This window comes from Rhinoderma darwinii, chromosome 2, assembly GCF_050947455.1.
Source record: "Rhinoderma darwinii isolate aRhiDar2 chromosome 2, aRhiDar2.hap1, whole genome shotgun sequence".
Taxonomy (NCBI): Eukaryota; Metazoa; Chordata; class Amphibia; order Anura; family Rhinodermatidae; genus Rhinoderma; species Rhinoderma darwinii.
The window spans coordinates 25,099,213-25,125,448 of NC_134688.1; the positions used below are offsets into that span (position 1 = coordinate 25,099,213).

General features: G+C 42.6%; 1 protein-coding gene across 1 annotated transcript in view; it reads left to right on the forward strand.

Annotated features, from left to right (window-relative positions):
* Positions 1-17,400: 17,400 nt before the first annotated feature.
* LOC142742065 (high affinity choline transporter 1-like) overlaps positions 17,401-26,236 on the forward strand; it is a 36,080-nt gene continuing 27,244 nt past the window's right edge. Inside the window, exon 1 of the mRNA XM_075851482.1 lies at positions 17,401-17,774. Coding sequence (XP_075707597.1) covers positions 17,597-17,774 — 178 coding nt within the window. The 5' untranslated portion in view covers positions 17,401-17,596. The remainder of the gene's footprint in view (positions 17,775-26,236) is intronic.

The window sequence follows — 26,236 nt, forward strand, 5'->3', positions numbered from 1 at the left end:
CCGGAGAACAAAATTTTTCCGTATAGGGTTATAATTAGTGTCTTTAGATAGAAAAAATTCCACAGCTCTACATCCTCTGGAGTGGTCAATGCTTGTATAGAGACTTTCCACATCACAAGTCACAAGTATCTCATCTGGGTTTAGATTTATCCCTTCTATCTCTTTCAGAATCTGCATTGTGTCTCTGGTGTAGGAAGGCAGCTGGTAGACTATATCTCTAAGTTCATGATCTAACCAAATGCTGCATTTTTCGGTTAGATTTCCCACACCAGAGACTATAGGTCTTCCTGGGGGATTCTCCTTATTTTTATGTATTTTAGGAAGCAGATATAGAGTAGATACCCTGGGATCTTTGACTGATAAGTATTTTTTCTCATTGAGAGATATGGCTCCCAGGCCATAGCCCTCTTCTATCATGATTTTATATTCTTCTACGAATTGAGATGTGGGGTCACCCCATAGTGGTTTATAACAATTTCTATCAAGTAATTGACGCTTGGCCTCATGTATATATTTGTCCTTTGGCCAGATAACAATATTACCTCCCTTATCGGATCGTTTGTAGACTACATCATCCCATAATTTAAGTTCTTTTATCGCTTTTTGTTCTTCCTGCGAGATGTTGTCATTCATTGTGTGGGCCGGAAGTGATAAAATGTCCTTACTGACTAAATCCACAAAAACCTTTATAGCTGGGCATGTATCCATTGGTGGCATTATAGTAGATTTTGGTTTTAAATGTTTTTTTGTTCCAAAAATTGGATTATTTGTTTCTTCTTGATTAAGGTTTTCCAAGAGAAGTTCTTCCAAATCCCTAATAGTCTCCATTTCCTGTTCTAGTATTGGATCTTCTGGAAATATCATGGTTTGATTTTCTAGCAGGGTGTTATGCTCATGTTTAGAAAAAATCTTTTTGTAAGTGAGTTTACGTCCAAAGAGATTTAAATCTTTAATAATGGAGAATTTGTTCAATCTGGTTGTCAGGCAAAAATGTAAACCTCTTTTTAAAACTTTAGCTTGTGCTCCTGTCAGAGAATGTTTGGATAGATTTATGACTTGTAGTGAATCCATAGGTATAGTTTTTTGGGTTATGTCCTCTGATGTGTTTGATTTTTCTTTTTCCCTCTCTGGGATCCCCTGAAACCCCATGTCCCTCTGTCCCGTAAAAAAGGGACTTCCGAATTGGGGTTTAGCTCTTTGTCTAATTCTGGCTTTCTCTTAGTCGGATCTCTTTGTCTAATTCTATTTCTCTGTACTGGATATTCTGATTCTGACTCTGAGGCTTCTGTTGCCTCCGTGTCCGTATCTGTAAAGTTATGTGTTCCAAATTGGTCAGGTTTTCTTGTCCTGTTTTTATTGTTAAACCGAGTGGATTTCTTTTTTCCCCATTGGTATACTTCCCCCTTGAGATAATCTGATTGATCCCTTAAATATTTCCTCCTTTTTCTATTTTTAACTTTTGTTTCTATAATGTCAACTTGGTCTAAAGCTTTATTAAAGGCTTCTTCAAATCCACGTGTACTTTCATGAGTCTGTAATTCAGGAGTGAGTGTTTCTATTTCTTTTTCTACTCTCTCTAATATGCAAGACTCATCTTCGATCAAAATTTCCATCAGGGTTCTAGAGCAATTTGTCAGGGCTTAATTCTACAGCTCTTTCTTTAAAGATCTCAAATGTTGAGCAGTTGCGTCTCAACCGCAGAAATTCTCCTTTAGGAATTCCCCTAATAGTACTATATGATAAAGTAGACACATCTCTAAATTCTATGGGAAAGAATCCCGACGCAGCAGCATAAGACTAGTGAAATAAACAAATACAGAAATATGTGAAATATAGGAAGGAAACTCCTTACAATGTCCACTCCTGTGTACACTTAAGGCTGGATTCACACGAGCGTGGCGTTTTTGCGGACGCAAAAACGCGGCGCTTTGCGCGCGTAAAAACCACTTGACAGCTCCGTGTGCCATCCGTGTATTATGCGCGGCTGCGTGATTTTCGCGCAGCCACCATCATAGAGATGAGGCTAGTCGACGTCAGTAAATAGTCACTGACATGTCAGCACGGCCCCATAGACACATGTAGGTCCGTGCAACGCGCGTGCAAATCACATTTCAAGAGCCGTAACTTTTTAAATTTTCAAGATTTAATTGGTACTATTTATGTTTACATGGGGCTTATTGAGTAACTTTATTATTTTTTTTGGGGAGTGAAAAAAAAATTATGTTATTCTGAGGTTTAGATTAATTAAGGGGTCTGGTCTGGGGTCTGAATTAATTTTGAGGTCCGGTATAGGATCTGAATTAATTTTGGGTCTGGTCTGAAGTCTAAATTTATTTAGGGGTCTGGTGACTGAATACATTTTTAGGTCTAGTCTGAGGTCTGGATAAATTTTGGGGTCTGAAATAATTTTGAGGTCTAGTCTGGGGTCTGAATTAATTTTGTGTGTGTGCTGTACGATTGTTTCTGGATCTTTAGTACAACCCACGGCATGTTCTGATCATTTATCAGGTCATGCTGGGAGTTGTAGTTTCACATGAGTTGTGATACCTGTTCTGTCAATCTACAACTTCCATTCTTCTCTGATGATGATCAATTGTCAGGTCATGCTGGAAATTTCACAGAAGTTGCATTTTTTTTACTGTGATTTGGCTGGCAAGTGGGCTTTAGGGACAAGTGGAGGCATTCGGAAGCACTGTACGTACAGTAATGGTGGCACAGGGTAGCGAGGGGCTAAATATGTCTGGGCTAGAATCTCTGCAGTCATCGAGAAAACTCTACAGGACGGTTTTAGCCAGATGGAGAAGAAAAGTAAAGGGAATGTTTACAGTCAGAGAAGACGTCACCTGTGAGTCACTGGGTTTAGTTGCACTGTATTCTACCTGTATCTGATCAGTATTATATTCTTTTGTATAGTCTGCAGTGTGTTAATAGTCTGCAGGCCGCCAGTGTAGAACTGATATCTGAGCACTATATGGTCACTGTATGGCTGTATTATTGGCTTTATCGGTCTTTGTATAGTGGTAGTGTATGCCAGTCCATGACTGTGTACACTTATTTTGCCTTCTTGTGTTGACAGTATTGCTTACCTATTTTAGGGAGTGGCAATGTGTATGGCAAACAGAATTTTTTTTAGCAGCGTGCAATGTGTGCCACTATTTTCCCGCTCACTTTTAGATTTCAATCCTGGATCTGCCCCTGGATAGGTGACCAATGAGGGGGCTTAATCTCTGCTATATATACTTACATCCAAATTAAAGGACATCAAGGATCATGTGAAACTTAAATGAGAAGCCAATTGCAGCCCACTATCTACTGAAACCTGGTCAGCAATTCTGGAAGCTATCCCAATATGTCTGCGTTAGAAGAAAGGATGTGCTTTTTGTCCATGATCTGTGTCTAATATTGCAGATCAGCCTCATTTGCTTGAATAGGGATGAGCTGCAATGCCAGACACAGCCTATGGACAAGAGAGGTGCTGTTTCTGGAAAAAAACAATTCATGTTTTTTTTCCAATCCTGGACAACCCACAGAGTCTTTCAGTTGTATTTAATATATAGGGTCTATAGCTAATTTAAATTGATTTGGATTAAGGCCTACAGCTCAATGCTATAGATGGTCATATACCCTTTATTACACTATATGGGCATTCCTACATCTGGGTGGGTTTTGGATGGAAGTGCTAGTCTATTAGGTTACCGCCCCAGTAGAGCCCCTTTGGTGTCTACTGAGATACCTTGATGAGCCTCTTATGGATGCCTCTATCGAAATTGCTCTTGCCAAGATCTTATATGAGACATAGAAACTTAGGATATGTTCACACGCAGTGTTTCCAGACGTTTTTTGGGCCGTAAATGTCCTGAAAAATGGCTCAAAAATCGGAAGCAGAACGCCTACAAACATTTGCCCATTGATTTCAATAGGAAATACGGCGTTTTGTTCCGACAAGAATTTTTTTTTTAGGCCTTGTTTTCCAAAAACGGCGCATAAAAAGACGTCCCTGCAAAAAAGAAGTGCATGTCACTTTTTGGGACGTTTTTGGAGCCGTTTTTCATTTACTCTATTGAAAAACAGCTCCAAAAACGAACGTAAAAAAACTGCGAAAAACGTGAGTTGCTCAAAAAACTTCTGAAAATCAGGAGCTGTTTTCCCTTGAAAACAGATCTGTCTTTTCAGACGTTTTTGGTTAAGCGTGTGAACATACCCTAATAGTCTCACATTGCTTTAGTCCTAAAAGGTCTACAGTGTCAGAAGGGCTTGCCTTGATCAACCTGGTATGGTGAATGATAGATTGGCAAGGGCATGGGCCATGGGTAAGGTTGATTGTCTGTATAAATAACATACACTAAGGGCTTGTTTAGATGGCAGATCTTGCGTGGCGGGTCCCGCTGCAAATCTAGCGCGGAATTATTTGTGCCATCGGCAGAAAGATTCCTCCTTTCATAGAAAAAAGGAAGGGAACTATTGACGATGCACATAAGTTTTGCAACTCCCTAGATAACAACTCCTGTGGTCTTTCCTTTACGAGCAACATATACTCATAAGAAATAGAGTTTTTGGACCTTGTCATATCATCTAATAACAATATCTTTACCACACGCACATTCTTTAAGAAAGTAGACACAAACAGCTACTTGGATTTCAAAAGTGGCCACTACTCAAAATGGATTAAAAATATTCCCTTTAGCCAATTCAAGAGAATCAGAAAGAATTGTACCATGGATACTGATTTTGTGATGCAATCCACAATCCTAAACAAATGTTTTAGAGAAAAAGGGTATCCAAAACAATTAGTAGTACAAGCTTTTAGAAAAACCCAAAATTTATTTCAAAGAGACTGCACGCAACCAAAACCCCCGAAAAAAACTAGTCCAACAGGGGACCCCTAAAGTGACCAGAGAGAACCTTAATTTTATCACCACGTTTAATGTTGTATATAAGCAAATAAGAAACACTTTGGCCAAGCATTGGAGCATATTAGGGCTAGATCCCTTTCTGAAATCTGTGTTACCAAAAAAAACAATGGTAACCATTCGATGGGCTCCCACTCTAAAAAACCTGCTTGCCCCTAGTAAAGTTCGACAATGGGGACGTTCAGAAAATTCGACCATTCCGACAGATAACAAAAAGGGCAGCTACAAATGTGGCACAAAAAGTTGCAAATCAATCACACACAACCGAACCACCTTTTCTTCAATGTACTTCGGCAACATTTTCGATATTAAATATCAGTTCAACTGTAAGTCCAAATCACTCATTTAACTATTACACTACATGTGCTCTCTACAATATATTGGAATAACGGTACAACCATTACATTGCAGACTTAATAAGCATAGATCTAATTGCTCCAAAGGTTTTATGCAACACAGTGTATCTCGACACTGTTCCGTATCAGTATGGAAAATGTCAACAGAAGACAAGTTTTCTGGATGTACAAGCTGAACACACCGAGCCCAGTGGGTCTGAATATTATCACGGAAACCATTATCTAATAGTAGATTTTTAAATAAATTTAAAAAATAAATTATAAACATCTCCAAATATCAATTGATGTAACATCAATCCCATCAAAGAAATCAATACTCAGTAAACAGAAGGAAGCAAGGAATATTTCTGAGTAACAATATATGTAACTTTTTAAAGAAAAACTAGACAGACCTACTAAATTATTGTAGTTATGTAAAAATCACGAATATACCTTCTTGTATTTTCGTATGTCGGTCTCGGCTCTGATTCCCTTTTTGCACTGTTGTCCGATTTCGGGGGATCTGCAGTTTTTTTATTTTTTTGCTTCCTCGACGGCGTAAGAAAAGGTTTTCTCTATGGAACGCCATTGGTTCCTCTCTGGTCCCTCGGGAGCCTTCCGCCTTTAGGGCTTCTTGGCAATCGTTACTGACGGATAAGTTGCCGTCCATTTCAGCTAACATCGAAGCTATCTGTACACACTGTTAGTGGCCTCTGAGCTGTGTTTCTGAGACTGACCCGATGTCTGGCAAAAAGTGATAACCCCTGTGAGTGTGACTTTGGATTTATAACTAAGGCCCACCCATCGTTTTCAAGACACAAATAAACAAATATATTCCCCCCTAACTCAAAAACTCAGTAAAGACTTTTTACGCTGTACATGTATTATATATTCTTGTATTTGTATTTATCATATATTAATATTTACCAATAGAGATAATATCTTTATCCCTAGATTGATACATTTTTAGCATCATATACCAATAATTGGATTTTCATTATTAATATAATGGTGTAATTTCAAAATATCCGTTTCATGTTAACATCTTGAACTTGAGAAAAAATAGATATGTTTACAGGTCGACAGTATACCGCTTCACCATGTTTTACCTTTAGTGTTGTCTCAGAGACACTATCTCTGCCTATGTGTATATACATTATTGTGTATTTATATACTTCTAAGTATATTTTTTAGAAGTGAAAAGTGCAAACATTGTATCCAGGTCTCTATTGACATTTAGTATTGCTTAGGCTCTGTTCACATCTGCGTTGGGGTCCCGTTCTGACATTCCGTCAGGGCTTTCCGTCAGAATGGGACCCTGACCAGACACAAACTGACACGAACGTTTTGCTAGAAGCAATAGCGTGGTCGACTACGCTATTGCTTTGCTATTGCTTCCGACAAAACAACGGGTCTGGTGCACAACAGAGACAAACGGAAACCATAGGCACCGGATCCCTCACCGGATCCCTCACTCACCTCTGGTTTCCGTTCGTGTCAGTTTGTGTCTGGTCAGGGTCCCATTCTGACAGAAAGCTCAGACGGAATGTCAGGACGGTATGCCAACGCAGATATGAACAGAGCCTAACATAAGTAATATGAACTCTGACCTCTGAGCCTCCCTCTGGAGCTCGAGGCAGCTATAAAAGTATTCATCAGGATTGCGTTTTTGCACTGTGTTTTTGAGCCTGAGGAAGAGACCGGTGAGGTCTCGAAACGCGTAGCTATTTTATTTATAAAAACACTGAATAAACCATTTGAACTTCACACTACTTGGCCGCAGACCTTCTTTCCTTGATTATCGAATTGTCCAGAATGGAAGTGTAAGGACCATAGAAAACACACTACAGAGGAACAGCGTCATTACGGGGGAATTTTCATCTTTTTCGTCTCTCACCATATTGCCAAAGGAACCATTGTAGATCTCCATATGAACCCCGAGCCGCAGTACCCTATAACATTATAGACGCATCAAGACCTTGTGCTCCTAGCACAACGTCTTCAGGTGACCATAACTTGACCATCCAGAGCACAACCCCTTCAAAATCCTTTGGGATGATGCGCTATGTGCGGCGTGTATTTTTTGTCTTCCTTTAAACACTTAGGCATTGTGTGGCATTATACAGTATATTATTTTTGGAGTGCATGGTGACGTTGTCACTGTAGAAATTTGATATTTAGGCAACTGTATTGTAATGTTATTTTGCTAATGTAAAGCACTGTTATTTAGGCATTATACTGAATGACACTTATCATTTGCTGCTATATGGTATTATTATTTGTACACTGTATGACAGTACACGAAACAGATGTAGCCAAGTTTATCTTGACTTTGATAACTTGCTGCAGCGTGATATCACACAACAAAAGTTACTCTGAGTCCCGTAGTGAAGCATGCCGCTGACATCTATGCGTGCATGCTTCCGTGTTGTGCAGTAGAATACCCGCTGCTGAAGAAAATATCGCTGGCATCCTGGCCAGACTGACAGACCCCTGATGATAAGTATAGAAACGCGTAGGGTCGGGTGAAGTGAAGGAATTTTGCGTAGGGGGCAGTGGCATTGTTGTGCATCTGTGCATTGGGAGATTCAGGCGCGGTAAACGCAGGCTCCTGTGTGTACGAGGGTCTAAACCACTGCCACACCAATGTTCAAACGCTGATACCACAATCTGTTATCTTTGTTATATACCCAGTCATAAAGGGTTCGCAAACGAACTAGGACTTGGAGTATTTTGTTTAATACGTTTTTAAATACACGGTTGGGCTTTTCACAGTGGTGATTGTACCCCTGTTTTTAGATAGCTATGAATTAAAGTTATATATTTTACTCATTATCACTTCAGTGAACATACAACAAAAGGCATTAAAAAGGTCATTGGAAAAAGATAAAGATGGCCACATCTGTATGGGAGATTGCCAACAGAAGGTACTGCTCAGGGCATCATCAAACCTAAGGGCCACCCCTTGGATATTCTTCCTTATACGGAGGAGGGAGTTGGGGTGTTAATATTTCCGGATTGTATATTTTGTTTTTATACAAAAATAGTTTGACAAAAACAAAAGTTATATCTAAAAAATATATATTCAGAATGGTGGCATTCATCTGTAAAGGCCTCCAGCAAAAACGTCAATATCAATTTTTGTAATAAAGCAATGAGGTTGTATTCTATTGTATATTCTATTTTATAATAATATTACGGACCCATTTTAACATTTGTATATTATTTGTATTTTGTTTACCTACTTTGTCGGGGAGACATAATTAGAGCGTATTTTTTTTTTATTGCGGTAAGAACTGCTTTTACATTTATTTTTGGCCATATATAAAAGCCCAGTATGATCTTGTGGTAAATCAATTGCAATGGCATTCCCCAACTGTAACCCAAGCACTAATGAAGGAGAGCCAAGAAGTCAATTAGAGCTCAGCGGACTCCCTGAGGAGCCGCTACCATTTGTGTTCCAGGGATTAGCGATTAAGATGGCGATGTTCTCCGTAGGAGGCTGTGCAAAAATGCATAAAAACATCAATCATGATCAGTCAAGGTAATTGCTTATAAAAGGCTCAATCAAAAAAAAAAAAATAATAATAATTTGCTTTTAAGTTCTACCAGGAATATTTTACTTTAATTATAGAGAATTAAATAAAATGTGCTTACTTAGTCATGTTAAATCAAGTCATAGACAAATATGTATAGTTGAAACATTCAGGGGATTCTAGGATTTGAGACATTTGTTGTTAAGGTAAATTTCCAGCTAAATGACTGCCTATTGCTTTGTCAGCTCATCCTTGGTTCACATGTGCAGCTGAGAGGTTGTCACAGACCCACCCCTATTTCAAATATCACGGAAAAGTAATGTGGTTTCAATCACTGTTGGTCTCTCTGCTTCTATGCTACTCCAAGACACCTAGACCCTCTGTTGCCCACCTCTCCGCCAAATAGTATCAGTCCCACCTGTCTACCCACAGTTGCTGTATTATTTTCACTAAAAGGGTTATGTAGTCATTTTCCTGTAGTCTGACCAGAGACTACTGGGGTATTTCTTAGCTGGCCACACACATCAAATGACTGTTGGCAGCTTGTTCGGCTGACAACTTTTTCTTCCGACTCCGCTATAAACATGCATGCTCTGTCGAGCTTGCATGTTTATTTAGATGGGGAAAGGCTAATAAGTTGCTGCCAGACCTCTCTAGCACTGATACATCTCCTATAGGAACAAAAGATCGGTCACAATGAAGTCCAACACGCCCTATACCTCTTCTTTCCAACATCTCCCATCAGGGGAGAATCGCGAGGCCGGTATACACATAAGAACAGTGTCTGATTTGCGCTAAAATTGGCGAGTTAGGACGACTTTTATCTTGTGTATGGTCAGCTTTAGAATCTGCTCTACAGTTTGACCTGGCCCAATCAAGGTAGTGAGGATCCACTATACAGGTGCATAATTGTCTCCTTGTCATCCAAACCCAGGGCTATATTATATGTAAAGGGGAAAATGCCCCTTCCTCTCACTCAGTATAATTCATCAACTTCAAGTGTCTGAAGCTTGGGCTAAAGACGTGGGACCTGTGTACTGTAATCTGGGCAATTGTATTGTTACTTTGGCATTGTGTGACATAATTGGGCATTTTGCGCGTTGTATGGTGGTATATTTTTGAGCACTCCATGGTATTTGTGCACTTTATGGTAGTTTTTCAAAAATTATTGTTCTGCTACTGTTTGTAAATGTTTTGTATGTTGTAGTTGAACAATTATTTTTTTTCAGCTAGCCTCCATTTATTCCAAAAAATATTCCCAAACCTTTTCCACCTCACCCACTGACTGAATAAAATATTTATAATAGGGGAACTCAGGATAATTTTTTTCTTAATTTAGGAGGAAATGTTCTTTACATTTTGCTGCCTACCTCTTGACTCCATTGTCAGAGACTGCCTTAAGAGTTTCTTCCAGAGATTTGCAGAAAAGCATATTTGGCTTAAACGGTCAGATGCTTAAACATATTTCCAGAGACGTGGGGAGAAACTAATTTGCTGGACGCTTCGGTGCGCATCAACAGACCTGCTAATTGATATAGAGTTGTTAGAGGCTGGAAAGAGAAGTGTTCCCATCCATATGCATGTAAAAAAGAATCGAGGGCTTGACGCTCGTAGTCTGTGGAAAGTGGGGTAACAACCCCTTTGGGTGCTTCATTGGGTGCCGCTCGTGATTACCACCCATATCAATATTAAAAGGTTTAATTGAGAGAACAACTTAGGAACTAAAATGTCGGATTTAGTGTTTTTTTGTTTTTCATTATTTTTAGGGTGGAATGCTCTTACAAAAAGGGTTGAATATGTCAAACAGACAAGGTTCATGTTATTATTAGGAATAGAGAAGCTGCATAGTCTATGTTCTTGATAACCTACCGAAACCTTTATTAATGCAGTTTCTGGCAAAGCTCTCTCTTTTTTTTTTTTATTAAATCAATACGTTTTGTGATTCTAAGCACTTTTTTTAATTGACTTTTATCTTTTATTTTTTTTACTTTTCACGATACAGCTTCTATATATCCTGTATACATAGAAGCTGTATCGTTCTCTTTCAGCCGATTCCATCAGTTCAGATTGTACATGGAGGCTGTATGACTCCTTACTATGGAGCTACACCGCCTCTGAGCACTATCGTACAGGCGCTATCAGGCACCTATGTACTAAGATATTCCCCCTAGAAGCAATGATTACGGAGTTTGATGGAACATGTTATGGTTTTTTTTTCTGCCGGATTCGTACGTGACAGAAAAAGCTTGTGTATGAAATCTGAGGCATAGAAATGTACAGTGGAGGCCCATTTACCTCTATGGATACCCTAATACGGAACTGAAATATGCCCGTGTGAATAAGCCCTAATAGGTATTGTGCCATTTTCAAAAATACCCTGACCTACCTACACTTTGTCTTGTCCTTGTGTTCCCCTTATCTTTCCCTTTTATTTGTTCATTGATACTCCAGCACTGGCCAGAAGTACCCAATACCCTGTCCAACAGAGTTGGATCCCTGGTCCTATTAGGTTGCCCTCACACATATTTGCTGTGGAAAACTACAATGCATGCCTATGGGAAAAATATTCCAGGCATATATTGTATAGGTTTCCGCAGCATAGATTTACGCTGTGGAATTACAAAGCAATACACCACGTGTGACTGGACCCTGTCTGCAAAAATAGACATGCCAATATCTTTGGTTGCTATGGTTAACCCTGCTCTGTTTATCTGCCCCCCATCTTTATAAAAGAACCCAAATATAAGAGACATCTATTTCTTGAGTTTCATTTTCCATCAACGGATACTTGTATAGCAAAGTTTTTTTGTTCGGTATGGCAGGAGGCCAAGCAAGCATTGTGTGAACTGTTTAATGATTTCCCAAATGCGATGTGGATCTGATTTTGTACAATACCGACTAACAAAGAATTCTTGTGCTTTTAGCTCGTCAATTGCTCGGTTGTGTACAAAAAGTAAGAAAGAAGGAGTTTGTATTTCTAAATGCTACACGTATTATATTTATGAAGAGAGTAATCCATCTATCCTGGTATCTACCACAGCGGGACAGCCGGAGTCCAGAAATAATGCTATGTTTTTGGATTTTTTTTTTAACCTTTTTTAAAGTTTTGTAACTGTTTCTTTGTTACTATTCTTTTGGATAATTGCAATTCTGGACATGTATCTTGTAGCGGTGAGACCAACCCGCTTGTCACAGTAAATTGTAGTAAATGAATCCTTGAATCCTCTATTTGTGTAATAAAGTAAGACAGCGTTTGTAAGAATATAAGCTTTATTTATGAGATGCAGTCTTAAAGGAGCACTCCGGGAAAAAGTGATACACAGTGTTATGCCTAGTGCAGGGTCTGAGGGGGGCGTACACCGTAAGTTATGTAGTGGTCGGTGCCAGTAGCACATGGCTCCATACACAGTATAGCGGCCTTGCTGGGTTACTACAGCTCTGCTCCTATTCACTTGAATAGGAGCAGAGCTGCAGTACTGCAGCACGGCCTCTATACTGTGACCGGAGTTATCTGCTTACGGTACTGAACACTACATAAATTCTGTAGCCGGAACAGCTGTTGGCAGGGTATGGGTGTCGGATCCCCACGATCATATACTGACGACCTATCCAAGGGTTCACTGATGATAGTCAGATTACAGGGTGTTACGTTAGAGGCCTAAGTGATCAATTATAATCTGTTAGTGAACTTGGAATCAGCTGTCCAATTTTATAGCAGCGCCTCCATAGGGGAAATGAAGGATTACACCGTTCTCATTAAAATCAATAGTCTATCTTTGTAATATAGAGACGCGCTGGGTCCTCCAGAGTGAGAACTGCTCTTTGTAGCTGCTCTTGGCTCTGGCTATTAGATGAGAGTTTTGAACGGGGATCTCTCTATCTATTAACTCAGAATTCCCTATAAGACTTTTTGAAAATAGGTTTTCTAAACCAAGACAACCTCTTTAAATTTGCTTTTGCCACCATTAGGATGGCAGTGATAGTTTCGGTGTCAATTAATTTTGACCTCATGACCTGATCTAGTGACCTGGCTTTATCTGACTTTGCTTTTGTCAAAGGTGATTTGGTGCTATGGATACTCTCTCAGCTACCTATTCTGACACCCAGTTTAGAACCATGCTGAGCTCTTGTTGCTGACTCGTGCCTACTGCCAAGCAATCTGCTGTCTACTACTTCTGAAATTCCTTTGATCCAGTTGCCAATGCAAATTGAATAACTAAGCCTTCTGTCCCAATGCCAGAGGCAGCTGGCTGCTCCAGTATATTAGTAAAATATCTGGAGTTCACTCCTACAGTAGTTTTGGGAAAACCACCATGCTTAAGTCTTTGGGCCAACAGAATCTGCAACCCAAACTGAAGTAGATTGGTAAAGGGTTAGGGTTTAGGGCTAGATGAAACGTATGATCCACTGGACCGTTCCCCTGAAGATGAAAACCTAGGACCATAATAGATGCTATGGAATGTGAAAAAGTGGAGCCTTGACCAATTCCAGCCAAACCGTCCACTGGAACATCCAATGTCAAGATTTAAGTTTTATCTTATTTTAAACATTTTATGAACAGACTCATTGGAAAAGATATGGAAAGAGAGGAAGGGGTCAAAGGCAATTTGACTGACTAAAACAATCATAGAAATATTGGCCATTTCTTTGAGTATTAACAACTTAAGTATCGAGCCAAATTTGGTCTTGTAGACCAGAGCATTTTTTAGATTTTTTTCCTCTTTGCATCCTGGCGCTTATAACTTTTTTATTTTTTGCATGACATAGCTGTATGAGACATTTAACTAGATAGCAGCTGATGACTGATAGTAACAGATAAGAGGGAAGTTTGTCTGAAATATACTCAAAAGAATTTTAAGGAATCTTTCATTAAAAAACATTGGAAAACATGCTGATGACTACCTTAGAACATGACTCTTGGTCAGTGGTTTTCATTTTTATACCACAAAAAGAAATGAATATACATGCACAGGAGACATGTCAAGATGTAAAATTATGCATTAATAGTCCCATGTTCCCCTACCATATTTACCATTGTGGTTTTCTTCTCCCAAGCCTAACCAATGCATAAGGGTACTAGAATGTGGAAATAATCAGAAAAGGTTCTGTAGTCAGGACACATCTGAAAGCTACGAGACCCTCTGGGATCAAAGACCTCGAGCACCCATCTGGTCCACCCCTATTGTGAACGCCTGGTGACAAGTCTATCTTCAGTCTGCTATCTTTACTTGGATGTTATCATTTAAAGGGTTGTTTCAGGAAATTACCTTGATGGCCTATGCTCAAGGAATGGGGCTGAGCTGCTTCCCAATACCACTAAGCACACATTGATGGTCTATCCTAAATCAATGGAGATTCCTGGACAACCTATTAAAGAGAGAATTATTTGTCTTTTGCATCCTCTGGTGGCAGCGAGAGAACAGAGCACCAGTGTGTAAGGGTGGTCAATACCACCGAAGACTTACCTGTCCAGAGCGGGTCGGCGTCGGCGGCTGTGAGGCACACGGTTGCGCCGGAAGTGGGGCGCGCGCATGCACCGAAAGGAGGAGGACATACGGCCGGAAGTGGGAAGAAGGGCGTGCAGAGGACGGAGGAGGAGGGAGAGAGGTGAGACCTGAAGCTGGGGAACGGGCGCGAAGAGGAGGAGAGGAAGGGCGGTAAGGAGGAGAGAAGAGGGGAGAAAGAGCGGCGGAGTGTGGCAGAGAGGGAGCGGTGGAGAGAGAGAAACGGCAGGGAGACTGGTGGAGCAGAGACACAAGGCAGGCAGCCTTGGAGTGTGACAGCAAGGAGAGAAAAGCCGGACCAAGAAGAGGCAGGCCGGACTAGTGTAATGAAGCGGAGCAGTGAGTACCAAAGAACCCCCCCCAGCAGCACTAACCACCCAGTCCCCAGCAGTACTAGCCGCACCAGCAGCCAGCAGTACTAGCCACCCAGCCCCCAGCAGTACTAGCCGCCCCAGCAGCCAGCAGCACTAGCCACCCAGCCCCCAGCAGCACTATCCGTCCAGCCGTGCAGTGATCCAGCCGTGCAGTGGTCCAGCCGTGCAGAGGTCCAGCCGTGCAGAGGTCCAGCCGTGCAGAGGTCCAGCCGTGCAGTGGTCCAGCCGTGCAGAGGTCCAGCCGTGCAGTGGTCCAGCCGTGCAGAGGTCCGGTAGCCCGAACCTGGGACGCCACCCCCAAGCCGAGAAGCAAGACACGGAGGAGCACAGGTACTGGACTTGTTTTCCCCTAAGCGCGGACGAGGAAGCGGGCTCCCGTAGTCGCGACAGTGCGCCAGAGACTTTTCCACAAGGAGGAGGCGGAACAGCCATCGAGCCACGCCCTACAACGCTCCCAACCTTTTGCCCGTGGTTACCCCCTGGCCATGTTCGGGTGTTCATCGCAAAGGACAACTGCCACCCGAAGATAAATGTTGTAACCAGGAGGAGATCCGTTTCTGAATTTACACAGTAAATAACCGTTAAACCAACCGCAGTGTCGTATCTATTGCCCACCACAGCAGCACCCACCTACAAGTGGGCGAGAGACTGCTGCCACAGACTAGGAGAACCTCTGTGATCTCTAGGATCCGAGGTTAATACTGTACATCTGGGGCAAAAAGCAACACTCCTTTTCAGTCAGGCACTTTCTCCCAACAAGTATATTCTGGAGATGTTTACAAGTACCATAAAAAAACATGGCTACACGTTTCTATTCCAGTTCGGGATCTTCATCAGACATGGAAGTCAGGTAAGAGCTGAGTTTATATGCAGCAGCAGAAAAGAACAAAAATTAATATAATCAATACAGCATTGGTAAAAAAAAATCTAAAAATAAAAATATGAAAACTCAGATCATGCTGACATTTTTCAGATCTTTTTACAATAAATTTTTGCATCTGGCCAAAAAGGGATTACTATGAAAACGGAGATACTGTTCTCTGTTTCACAACTTCCATGGGGGACGGGAGGGTAAATTAAACCTCCAGCCGTGCCAGCACAGGTTGTTGGGGTAGATAAATGTAGATATTTACTATTTTCACCAAGGACTCTAACCACTCGTTATGCGGATGTATTCTAAATTCTATTAGCATAAAATATACTGTCGATTCTAGCTAAAAATTTAATAAAAAGCACAACATTGTACCTAAAGAAATAGGCACATCGGCTAGAGAATAGCCACACCAGGAAGAAAAAAAAATATATATAAGAAATTAATAAATAATCAACATGAAATCACAGAGACATATCAATAAATGAATATAAATAATAAAATTATCCCAAGAACAAAGATAGAATAAAACCATGAATTATCTGCCCCATTCTTTACTCTCATTTAGGCCATCAGGATATAAAGTTTGTAACCTCTATATCCAGAAGGCCTCACATTTGTTCAATGATTCCCGTCTATTTAGGCTCAGAGGGGAAATCTGTTCAATCGAGAAAATTATAACCCCTTCGAATCTGCCTCCTTGGGCCTGCAGGACGTGTCTGGGGGAAGCTATGATTAATATTAAAACAGTGCCAAATTATACGCTCCCTAAAGGTCCCTAAAGGTCTGTGTCGTTCTGCCACCATATTGTAGTCCACAGACAGTCAATTAAATTGACTACAAATAAGAAATTATTTTATAAGGAACTCCTCGTGTGTAACGTTAGAGCAAAAACGATGTGAATAAACCGATTGTACCTTATGCAGAGTCCACCATGTCTGCATAATTTTCGGGAGACAGTGCCCAACCAAAAAGGAGTGTTGTTTTTTAGTTTTTTCCCCAGATGTACAGATCTGTAATATGGTGTCCATAGAAAACTATGGTCTCATGCTGTACCTCCATATGCCTCATGCCTGATTACGGAAATAGTTACCCCTAGACGTATTGTATGCAGAGAGAACACATTGTCTCATGGAGACACCATATGGTGGCACACAACGTGCCTGCAGGGCTGTAATACAGACCTGTATGTACTCTGTCTGATGCCATGCACATGGCTTTGCAATGCACGTGAACCCTTATACTGAACTGCATTAAAGAGTGTTCCTAGTATAAAGATAGCCCATATGGCTGCTATAGGGCCTCGGGAAGTCCAAGATGGCCCTATCTTCTTTTCTAATGGCTGGTGAGAATGTATGCAGGTCTACAGTACTACAACTTTAGCAAAGACGGGAGTGGGGAATCAGCCCAAGGGTCATGGAAAGGGTTGACAGTGCAAACAAGTCCCATGTAAGGAGAGGTGTGGGGACCTGAACCATTTTGATGTTTGTTATGGGGTCACATCTATCTAAGTACACCCCTGATTGAATACATAGATAAATACATTTTGGGTGGATATGTTCTATAATAAAAGCATAAATAGGCATAATATAAAACATAACTTAAACCTCTGCACTGATAACTGTCAATTGTCCCCGAGCCCAGAGGTGAAGACTTTCTGTATTATTATTGTTGTTTTGAAATGGTCCCGAATATTGCGCAAGAGCAAAGTGAATGAAACTAAGATGAAACAAGAAAGAGACAAACATAAAGAGAACATACAAGCTCCTTTCTTCTTTCACATCTGAATGAAGCTCCTGGGCTTTCGGCCAAATACCTCCCCCCCACCAATTGTTGGAGGGACTAGAAAAGTTTTTTTTTTTCTTGTTTTTTTTTACACAAGTACAGGAGGTCCACTGGATGAGCTGACCCAGCACTACCGAGGCATATGGTGACCCAGTATATAGATCAGTCGAGCGTTAGGTGTGGAATTTTCAAAGGTTTTCATACCATAGGATCTATCAGTGAATTTATTATGCTTGCCTCTGTCTTTCCACTTTAAAGTTGTGGGAACAATTGTTAGGAAGATGGCTCTAAATGTTCCCGGCTTGATAGCTGTGATAATTTTCTATGCTATGACTCTAGTGACTGGTCTCTGGGCTGCCTGGAAAGCCAAACAAAGTGAGAGGAACACGAAGCAAACTGAGGTGGCCATTGTCGGAGGAAGGAACTTGAATATATTCGTTGGGCTATTCACAACTACTGGTAAGCTTATAGAATGACTGAAACTTATGATATCAACTAAACATTATGTTTAATATACACACACTCATAGATTTATTATATTTAATGAAATAATTTACCAATTTTTCTTTATTGCATGTAATTTGGGGTAGTTGAATGGTTCTTCCAATTTGACCATTTCTGGTGTGGAGGGGGTTCTAATTTTTGACCACCTTTGTCCACAAAGATGAAAATAAACCTGTACATGACATGTAAAAGTAAATGACCCCCATATTCCCAACATATTTAAAGCATACCTCCAATTATAAAACATGTTTAAGGGGGACACAGTAGATTACCTTTATCCTTGTGGGAGGGAGCAGCTGAAGGCGCAGAGCCCCTTTAATTTGTCCAATACTTACTCGAGTAGTTGATTTCCATTATTAGATAGGAAAATAAGGTTTTGTTCACAATGGAGTCATGGCTTCTGTATATAACGGAGCCATGAACTACGTGATGATTCCAAACAGACCACTATTGACTTTTAATGGGGTCTATTGGGGTTCCAGTATTTTTTTATGTTCTATACTTTCCATCAAAATCCTGATAGATTCCCCAAACAATTGTGTGTGTAATGGGAAGTTCACGTCACGTTTTCTGCCTACATTTGGTATATATGTCAGGAAAAAAGCTCCTGACGTATATTAGGCTGTGACAAAATATAAACAGTGGCCTCCATCACCATAGACTTTAATGGTTTTCGAAAAGTGGCTATGTCGTGAACTGGGGTCATCAGAGTTCATGACTATACATTATAGTCTATTGGTGATGGGTGGCACTATCAGGCACCCATTTAACGTATCAGTCGCCCATAGACTGGTTAAGTATCTGTTTAATGTATACGTGTACATATTCCTGACTTACACACTAAGCTTAGGGTAAAAACGTTAAGTGAACATGGCCTTATTGAGATAGCCATTGCCCTGTGTGGTACCTTCTGTTGTTGAACCCCTTTCCCATATCATATCACCCCTTAGGGGTGTGCGACCTGTGAGAGTACACAGGGCGCTGCAGCCTCCCCACAAGTAGGGGGTGCAACTGGGCAGGCAGTTTGAGGAGTGTTTCTGTGTGTGTGTGTGTGTGTGTGTGTGTGTGTGTATATGATCCAGTATGTGTGAGTATATGTTCCTGTGTGTCTATGTATGTGTCCGTGTGTGCATATATGTCTCCGTGTTTGTGTATATTTTTCTGTGTCTGTGCCTGCGTGGGTATAGTGACCAGGGTGTGATATCTGTGGTGTTACGTAGGACAGCAAGTAACATTTACTAATAATCTGTACTCAGAGAGTTAACATTGTGTTATCTGTGGTGTTACATAGGACTGCAGGTAACATCCACAACATTATCTGTACTCAGAAAGTTATCACTGTTTTATATGTGTTATCTGTGGTAACATCTACTACATTATCTGTACTCAGAGAGTTATCACTGTTTGATATCTGTGGTGTTACATAGGACTACTAGTAACACTACTATATTACCTGTACTCAGAGAGTTATCACTGTGTGTTATCTGTGGTGTTACATATGACTGCAAGTAACATATACTACATTATCTGTACTTAGAGAGTTGTCAGTGTGTTATCTTTGGTGTTACATATGACTGCAGGTAACACTACTAGATTACCTGTACTCAGAGAGTTATCACTGTGTGTTATCTGTGGTGTTACATAGGACTGCAGGTAACACTACTACATTATCTGCACTCAGTTATCACTGTGTGATATCTGTGGTGTTACATGAGCTTGCAGGTAACACTACTACATTACCTGTACTCAGAGAGTTATCACTGTGTGTTATCTGTGGTGTTACATAGGACTGCAGGTATCATCTACTACATTAACTGTACTCAGGTAGTTATCAATGTGTTATCTGTGGTATTACGATACCTCCCAACAATCCCAGATTCAGGAGGACAGTCCCGGAATTTAGGCGGTGTTCAGCTGTCCCGAGTGGCCAGTGGTATGTCCCGTGTCAACTGTATCTGCGTCCTCAGGACGCAGATACAGTTGAGCCCAATGCTGAAGCAGGGAACTGTCATCTATGGTCAATGACATCCGCGGTTCCCTCTAGGAGTGGAATCCCCGGCCAGAGCGTCGGCAACGCTCTGGCCGGAGATTCCGTTCCAGGAGAAGCCCCTGACGTTACTGTCCATATATGGACAGTGATGTCAGGGGCTCCTCCTGGAGTGGAATCCCTGGCCACTGAGTGGCCGATGATCTGGCAGGGGATTCTGCCCCAAGAGGGAGTCCCAATAGCTACGGGAGGGTGGCACTACCTACATGGGCACTGTGGCACTATCTATAGGGGACACTGTGGCACTATCTACATGGGCACTGTGTTTGGCACTATCTACGTGGACACTGGCACAAGGGGCATCTAAGGAGTATTATACTGTATGGGACAGCTAAGGCGGCATTATACTGTATGGGGCAGCTATGGGGCATTATACTGTATGGTGGCAGCTAAAGGGGCATTATACTGTACGGGGGAACTATAGGAGCATTATAATGTATGGGGCAGCTGTGAGGGATTTATAGTGTATGGTGGCAGCTGAGGGGGCATTATTCTGTATGGGGAATTATACTGTATGGGGGAATGTATAGGGGCATTATATTGTATGGGGCAATGCTGGGGTCATTATACTGTATGGGGGCAGCTATTGTAAAGGATCTGCCAGACACAGCTTCTGTGTCAACGCCCATAGGTAATCAGTCTGCACCTGCTTCTATGTCTGTGAGACTGACTCAATTTTCCACCACTCAGGATGGCAGGCTTAGGAGTGGGAGAGCCTATCACAGCCTGGCCAGACGGAGATAGCTCCCGCTCTCTGTCTATTTATACCTGCCTTTGCTGTTCCTCCTTTGCTTGTGATTCTTCTCTGCTGGTTTCCTGGCCCTGCTGCAACTTCTTGAACTACTGACCCTCTGCTTGTTATTGACCTTGGCTTTCCTGATCTCTTCAATCAGGTTCAGGGGGCCCAATGGTTCTCTAAGTTTGATCTACGGGGGGCTTATAACCTTATCCGCATCAAAGAGGGGGGATGAGTGGAAGACTGCGTTTAACATGCCCGAAGGTCATTTCGAATACCTCGTCATGCCCTTTGGGTTGTGTAATGCTCCCGCGGTCTTCCAGAATTTCATAAATGAGATTTTAAGAGACTACCTGGGGGTATTTCTTGCAGTGTACCTTGATGACATACTTGTGTTTTCCAAGGACTGGTCCTCCCACATTGAGCATGTCAGGAAGGTGCTCCAGGCCCTTCGGGAAAACAAACTGTTTGCTAAGACCGAAAAATGTGTGTTTGGGGTGCAGGAGATACCATTTTTGGGTCAAATCCTCACTCCTCATGAATTCCGCAGGGACCCCGCCAAGGTCCAGGCTGTGGCGGAATGGGTCCAACCTGCCTCCCTGAAGGCGTTACAGTGCTTCCTGGGGTTCCCTAATTATTACAGGAGATTTATTGCTAACTTCTCGGTCATCGCTAAGCCTCTTAGCCTCAAAGGTGCTGATCTCCTCCACTGGCCTCCTGAGGCTTTCCAGGCTTTTGAGGTCCTTAAGAAGTTCTTTATCTCGGCCCCTGTGCTGTTTCAGCCCAACCAAATGGAGCCATTTATCGTGGAGGTTGACACGTCCGAGGTGGGAGTGGGGGCTGTCTTGTCCCAGGGTACCAGGTCCCTCACCCATCTCCGTCCCTGTGCCTACTTCTCCAGGAAGTTTTCGCCCACTGAGAGTAACTATGATATTGGCAATCGTGAACTCTTAGCCATTAAATGGGCATTTGAAGAGTGGCGCCACTTCCTGGAGGGGGCTAGGCACCAGGTAACGGTCCTTACCGACCACAAGAATCTGGTTTTCCTAGAATCTGCCCGGAGGCTAAACCCGAGACAAGCTCGATGGGCGTTATTTTTTACCAGATTCAACTTTTTGGTCACCTATAGGGTTGGGTCTAAAATTATTAAGGCTGATGCACTGTCGCGTAGCTTCATGGCCAGCCCTCCTTCGGAGGAAGATCCTGCTTGTGTTTTGCCTCCAGGTATAATCATTTCCTCTATTGATTCTGATTTAGTCTCTGAAATTGCGACTGATCAAGGTTCAACTCCCGGGAACCTTCCTGAGAACAAGCTGTTTGTTCCCCTGCAATTCCGGCTAAGGGCACTTAGGGAAAATCATGACTCCGCACTATTTGGTCATCCAGGCATCCTGGGTACCAAGCACCTCATTGCCAGAAACTATTGGTGGCCTGGGTTGCCTAAAGACGTTAAGGCCTACGTCGCCGCTTGTGAAGTTTGTGCTAGGTCCAAGACTCCCAGGTCCCTACCAGCGGGCTTACTATGTTCTTTGCCCATTCCCCAGAGACCTTTGACCCATATCTCCATGGATTTTATCACTGATTTGCCTCCATCTCAAGGCAAGTCGGTGGTGTGGGTTGTAGTAGACCGCTTCAGTAAGATGTGCCACTTTGTGCCCCTCAAGAAACTACCCAATGCTAAGACGTTAGCTACCTTGTTTGTCAAACACATCCTGCGTCTCCATGGGGTCCCTGTCAATATTGTTTCTGACAGAGGGGTACAATTTGTTTCATTGTTTTGGAGAGCCTTCTGTAAAAAGTTGGAGATTGATCTGTCCTTCTCCTCTGCCTTCCATCCTGAAACTAATGGCCAAACTGAGAGGACTATTCAGTCTCTAGAACAATATTTAAGGTGTTTTATCTCTGACTGTCAATATGATTGGGTCTCATTCATTCCCCTCGCCGAATTTTCCCTTAATAACCAAGTCAGTAACTCGTCAGGGGTCTCCCCCTTTTTCTGTAATTTTGGGTTTAATCCACAATTCTCCTCCGTTTCACCTGGTAGTTCCAACAATCCCGAGGTAGAGGTCGTTCATCGGGAACTGTGCACAGTCTGGGCCCAGGTTCAGAAGAACCTAGAGACGTCCCAGAGCATACAAAAGACTCAGGCAGATAGAAGACGTTCTGCTAATCCCTTGTTTGTGGTCGGGGATCTGGTGTGGCTATCGTCAAAAAATTTGCGCCTTAAAGTCCCGTCCAAGAAGTTTGCTCCCCGGTTTATAGGGCCGTACAAGGTCATTGAAGTCCTCAACCCTGTCTCCTTCCGACTGGAGTTGCCCCGTCTTTTCGAGTACACGACGTGTTTCATGCCTCCCTCCTTAAACGCTGCTCCCCGTCCTTGGCTCCCTCGAGCAAACCTCCGGTCCCTGTTCTCACCCCTGAGGGGGTAGAATTCGAGGTGGCCAAGATTGTGGACAGCAGGATGGTCCAAGGTTCCCTCCAGTACCTGGTCCATTGGAGAGGATACAGGCCTGAGGAGAGGACTTGGGTACCCACCCGGGATGTTCACGCTGGGGTATTGGTCAGGAGGTTCCACCTTCGTTTCCCCAATAAACTAGGTCCACCTAGAAAGGGTCCGGTGGCCCCTCATAAAAGGGGGGGTACTGTAAAGGATCTGCCAGACACAGCTTCTGTGTCAACGCCCATAGGTAATCAGTCTGCAACTGCTTCTATGTCTGTGAGATTGACTCCATCTTCCACCACTCAGGATGGCAGGCTTAGGAGTGGGAGAGCCTATCACAGCCTGGCCAGACGGAGCTAGCTCCCGCCCTCTGTCTATTTATACCTGCCTTTCCTGTTCCTCCTTTGCTTGTGATTCTTCTCTGCTGGTTTCCTGGCCCTGCTGCAGCTTCTTGAACTACTGACCCTCTGCTTGTTATTGACCTTGGCTTTACTGGCCATTCTTCTGCTCTGCGTTTTTGTACCTCGCTCATCTCCTGGTTTGACTCAGCTCGTTCACCTCGCTTGTTGCTCACGGTGTTCCCGTGGGCAACTTCCCCATTTCCCCGGCTTCTTTGTACCCTTGTCTGTTTGTCTGTCGTGCACCTATTGAGTGTAGGGACCGTCGCCCAGTTGTACCCCGTCGGATAGGGCGGGTCGTTGCAAGTAGGCAGAGACTGAGTGGCGGGTAGATTAGGGCTCACCTGTCTGTCTCCCTACCCCGACATTACAGCTATGGGGCATTATACCATATAAGAGCAGCTATGGGTGCATTATGCAAAATGGGCGAATTTGGGCATTATACTGCATGGGGGTATCTGTGTGGGCATTAAACTGTATGGGGGCATCTGTGTTCGCTTTATATTGTATGGTGGCAGCTAGAGGGCATTATAATGTGTGGGAAGCACTACTGTAGTATAATACTTTGTAGGCTGAATCGGGTGTGTATGGGCAGGAATTGGGCGGGATTATAGAGGCACGGCTTAAAATGCAAAAAATGTTTTCCCTCTTTGCGGTACTTGAAAGTTGTGAGGTATGGTATTACATGGGACTGCAGATAATACTACTACATTATCTGTACTCAGAGAGTTATCACTGTGTGTTAACTGTGGTGTTACATAGGACTGCAGGTAACATCTACCACACTAACTGTACTGTGCATATGTGTGCCTGTGTGGGTATATATGGCTCTGTGTTTGTGTATATGTGTCTCTCTGCATGTATATATGTGCCCGTGTGCGTGTATGTAAATAAATATATATGTGCCGTGTGTGTGTGTGTGTATATATATATATATATATATATATATATATGTGTGTCTCTGTGTGTGTATATAAACACAGTTGAGTCCCATTATTATGACCACCAGCTAATATCCAGAGTGACCCCCGTGTGCAGCACGGACAGCAGCTAGACGGGCTGGGAGTGATTCAATGAGGTGCTGGTAGGTTGTCTCAGGTATCTGGAGCCATGCTGACTGCAGTGCCCACATTTGCTGGAGGGTGCATGGGGGAGGATCCATAGAACGAACAAGACGATAGAGGTGGTCCCACCGATGCTCAATTGGGTCCAATTCTGGTGAATTAGGGGGCCAGGGAAGTTCTTGGAAGTCTTGGTTGTGCTCTTCCAACCACTGTTGGACATTTCTGGGTGTGTGACATGTCGCATTGTCTAGCTGGAAGATTCGATCTGCCCCAGGGAAGACAAACAGCATGTATGGGGGGGACGTGATCTGCAACGATGGATTCATACCCAAATCGGTTAAAAGTGCCTTTCACATGGATGAGTGGGCCCAGAGAATGCCATGAAAAAATTACCCACACCATAACGCTGCCACCACCAGCTTGTGTTCTTCCAGCAATGATTGCCGGGTGTTTGTTCTCTGATGTTTGTCACCTGACACGCCAACGTCCATCCGTCCGATGAAGCAGAAAACGTGACTCATCGGAGAAGGCAACCTTTTACCAATTATCGGTGGTCCAATTCCGTTACAGCCGTGCAAATTGAAGCATTTTTTTCCGATGGAGCTTTGTTAGCATAGGAGCAGTGACCATCCGTCTACTTCGGAGCCCCATACTTAGTAGGGTTTGCTGAACTGTTGTATTAGACACACGTCTGGTAGTCCCCTGGTTGATTTTCACGGTGAGCTTCTCCACTGTAGCGTGTCGCTTGGCCCTCGCGCACCTTTAAAGCCGACGTTCACCTCTCACATCAATGGCAAGTGGTGCTCCGCAGTTTCCATGTCGGTTAATGCCAATGGTGCCATTTGTCCACTCACGATACATTTTCACCACAGCAACACACGAACAGTTCACAAACTGCACTGTTTGAGAAATACTGCAACCCTTGAGCCGAAACCCAATAATCATCCCTTTTTGCAACTCTGATAAATCGCCCCTTTTACCCATGGCAACAACAAGTGATATGTAATCAGACAGCCTATCACACACATTATATACTCACCAAGCCAGCCTATGACACATCACTTCCTTCATGGACCACGCGCTGCCGACGTCGAAAGTACGAGGTGGTCCTAATAATGTGACTTGACTGTGTGTGTGTGTGTGTGTGTTTGTGTACGTGCCTCCTGTGCGTGTGTGTGTGTATACATGCCTCCAGTGTGTGTGTGTGTGTGTGTGTGTGTGTGTGTGTGTGTGTGTCTGTATGTCAACATATTTACCTATGTAAATATATATTTACATATATATATATATATATATATATATACATTTGCCTGGATGTCTAAATATTTCCTTATGTATCTGCAGTATATATGTTCCATAGCAGTATATATGTGCAAGTCTATATATGTGGTTAATTTTTATTTTATTTTATTTTATTTGTGGAGGGCAGCAATAGAGAGTCCCGCACAGGGCGCCATCCAACCTAAGGCTGACCCAGTATACAAATAACCATAGCGAACAATGCCAAACTAAAAGCACCATATAATTCCATATGTTAGCCAAATAACACTTCCAGTTACAGTTGCCTAAATAACAATACTATACTGTGGTTGTCACTATACACTGCATGCAGTGGCACACATCGGCCATGGCCTCAATGGTAAAAAAAAAGTTTACAGCGCATAATAGGTTTTATAGCGGTGGCCCACGCCAGTCATTCCTACACAAAAAATTGTCATAAGACGCATACCAC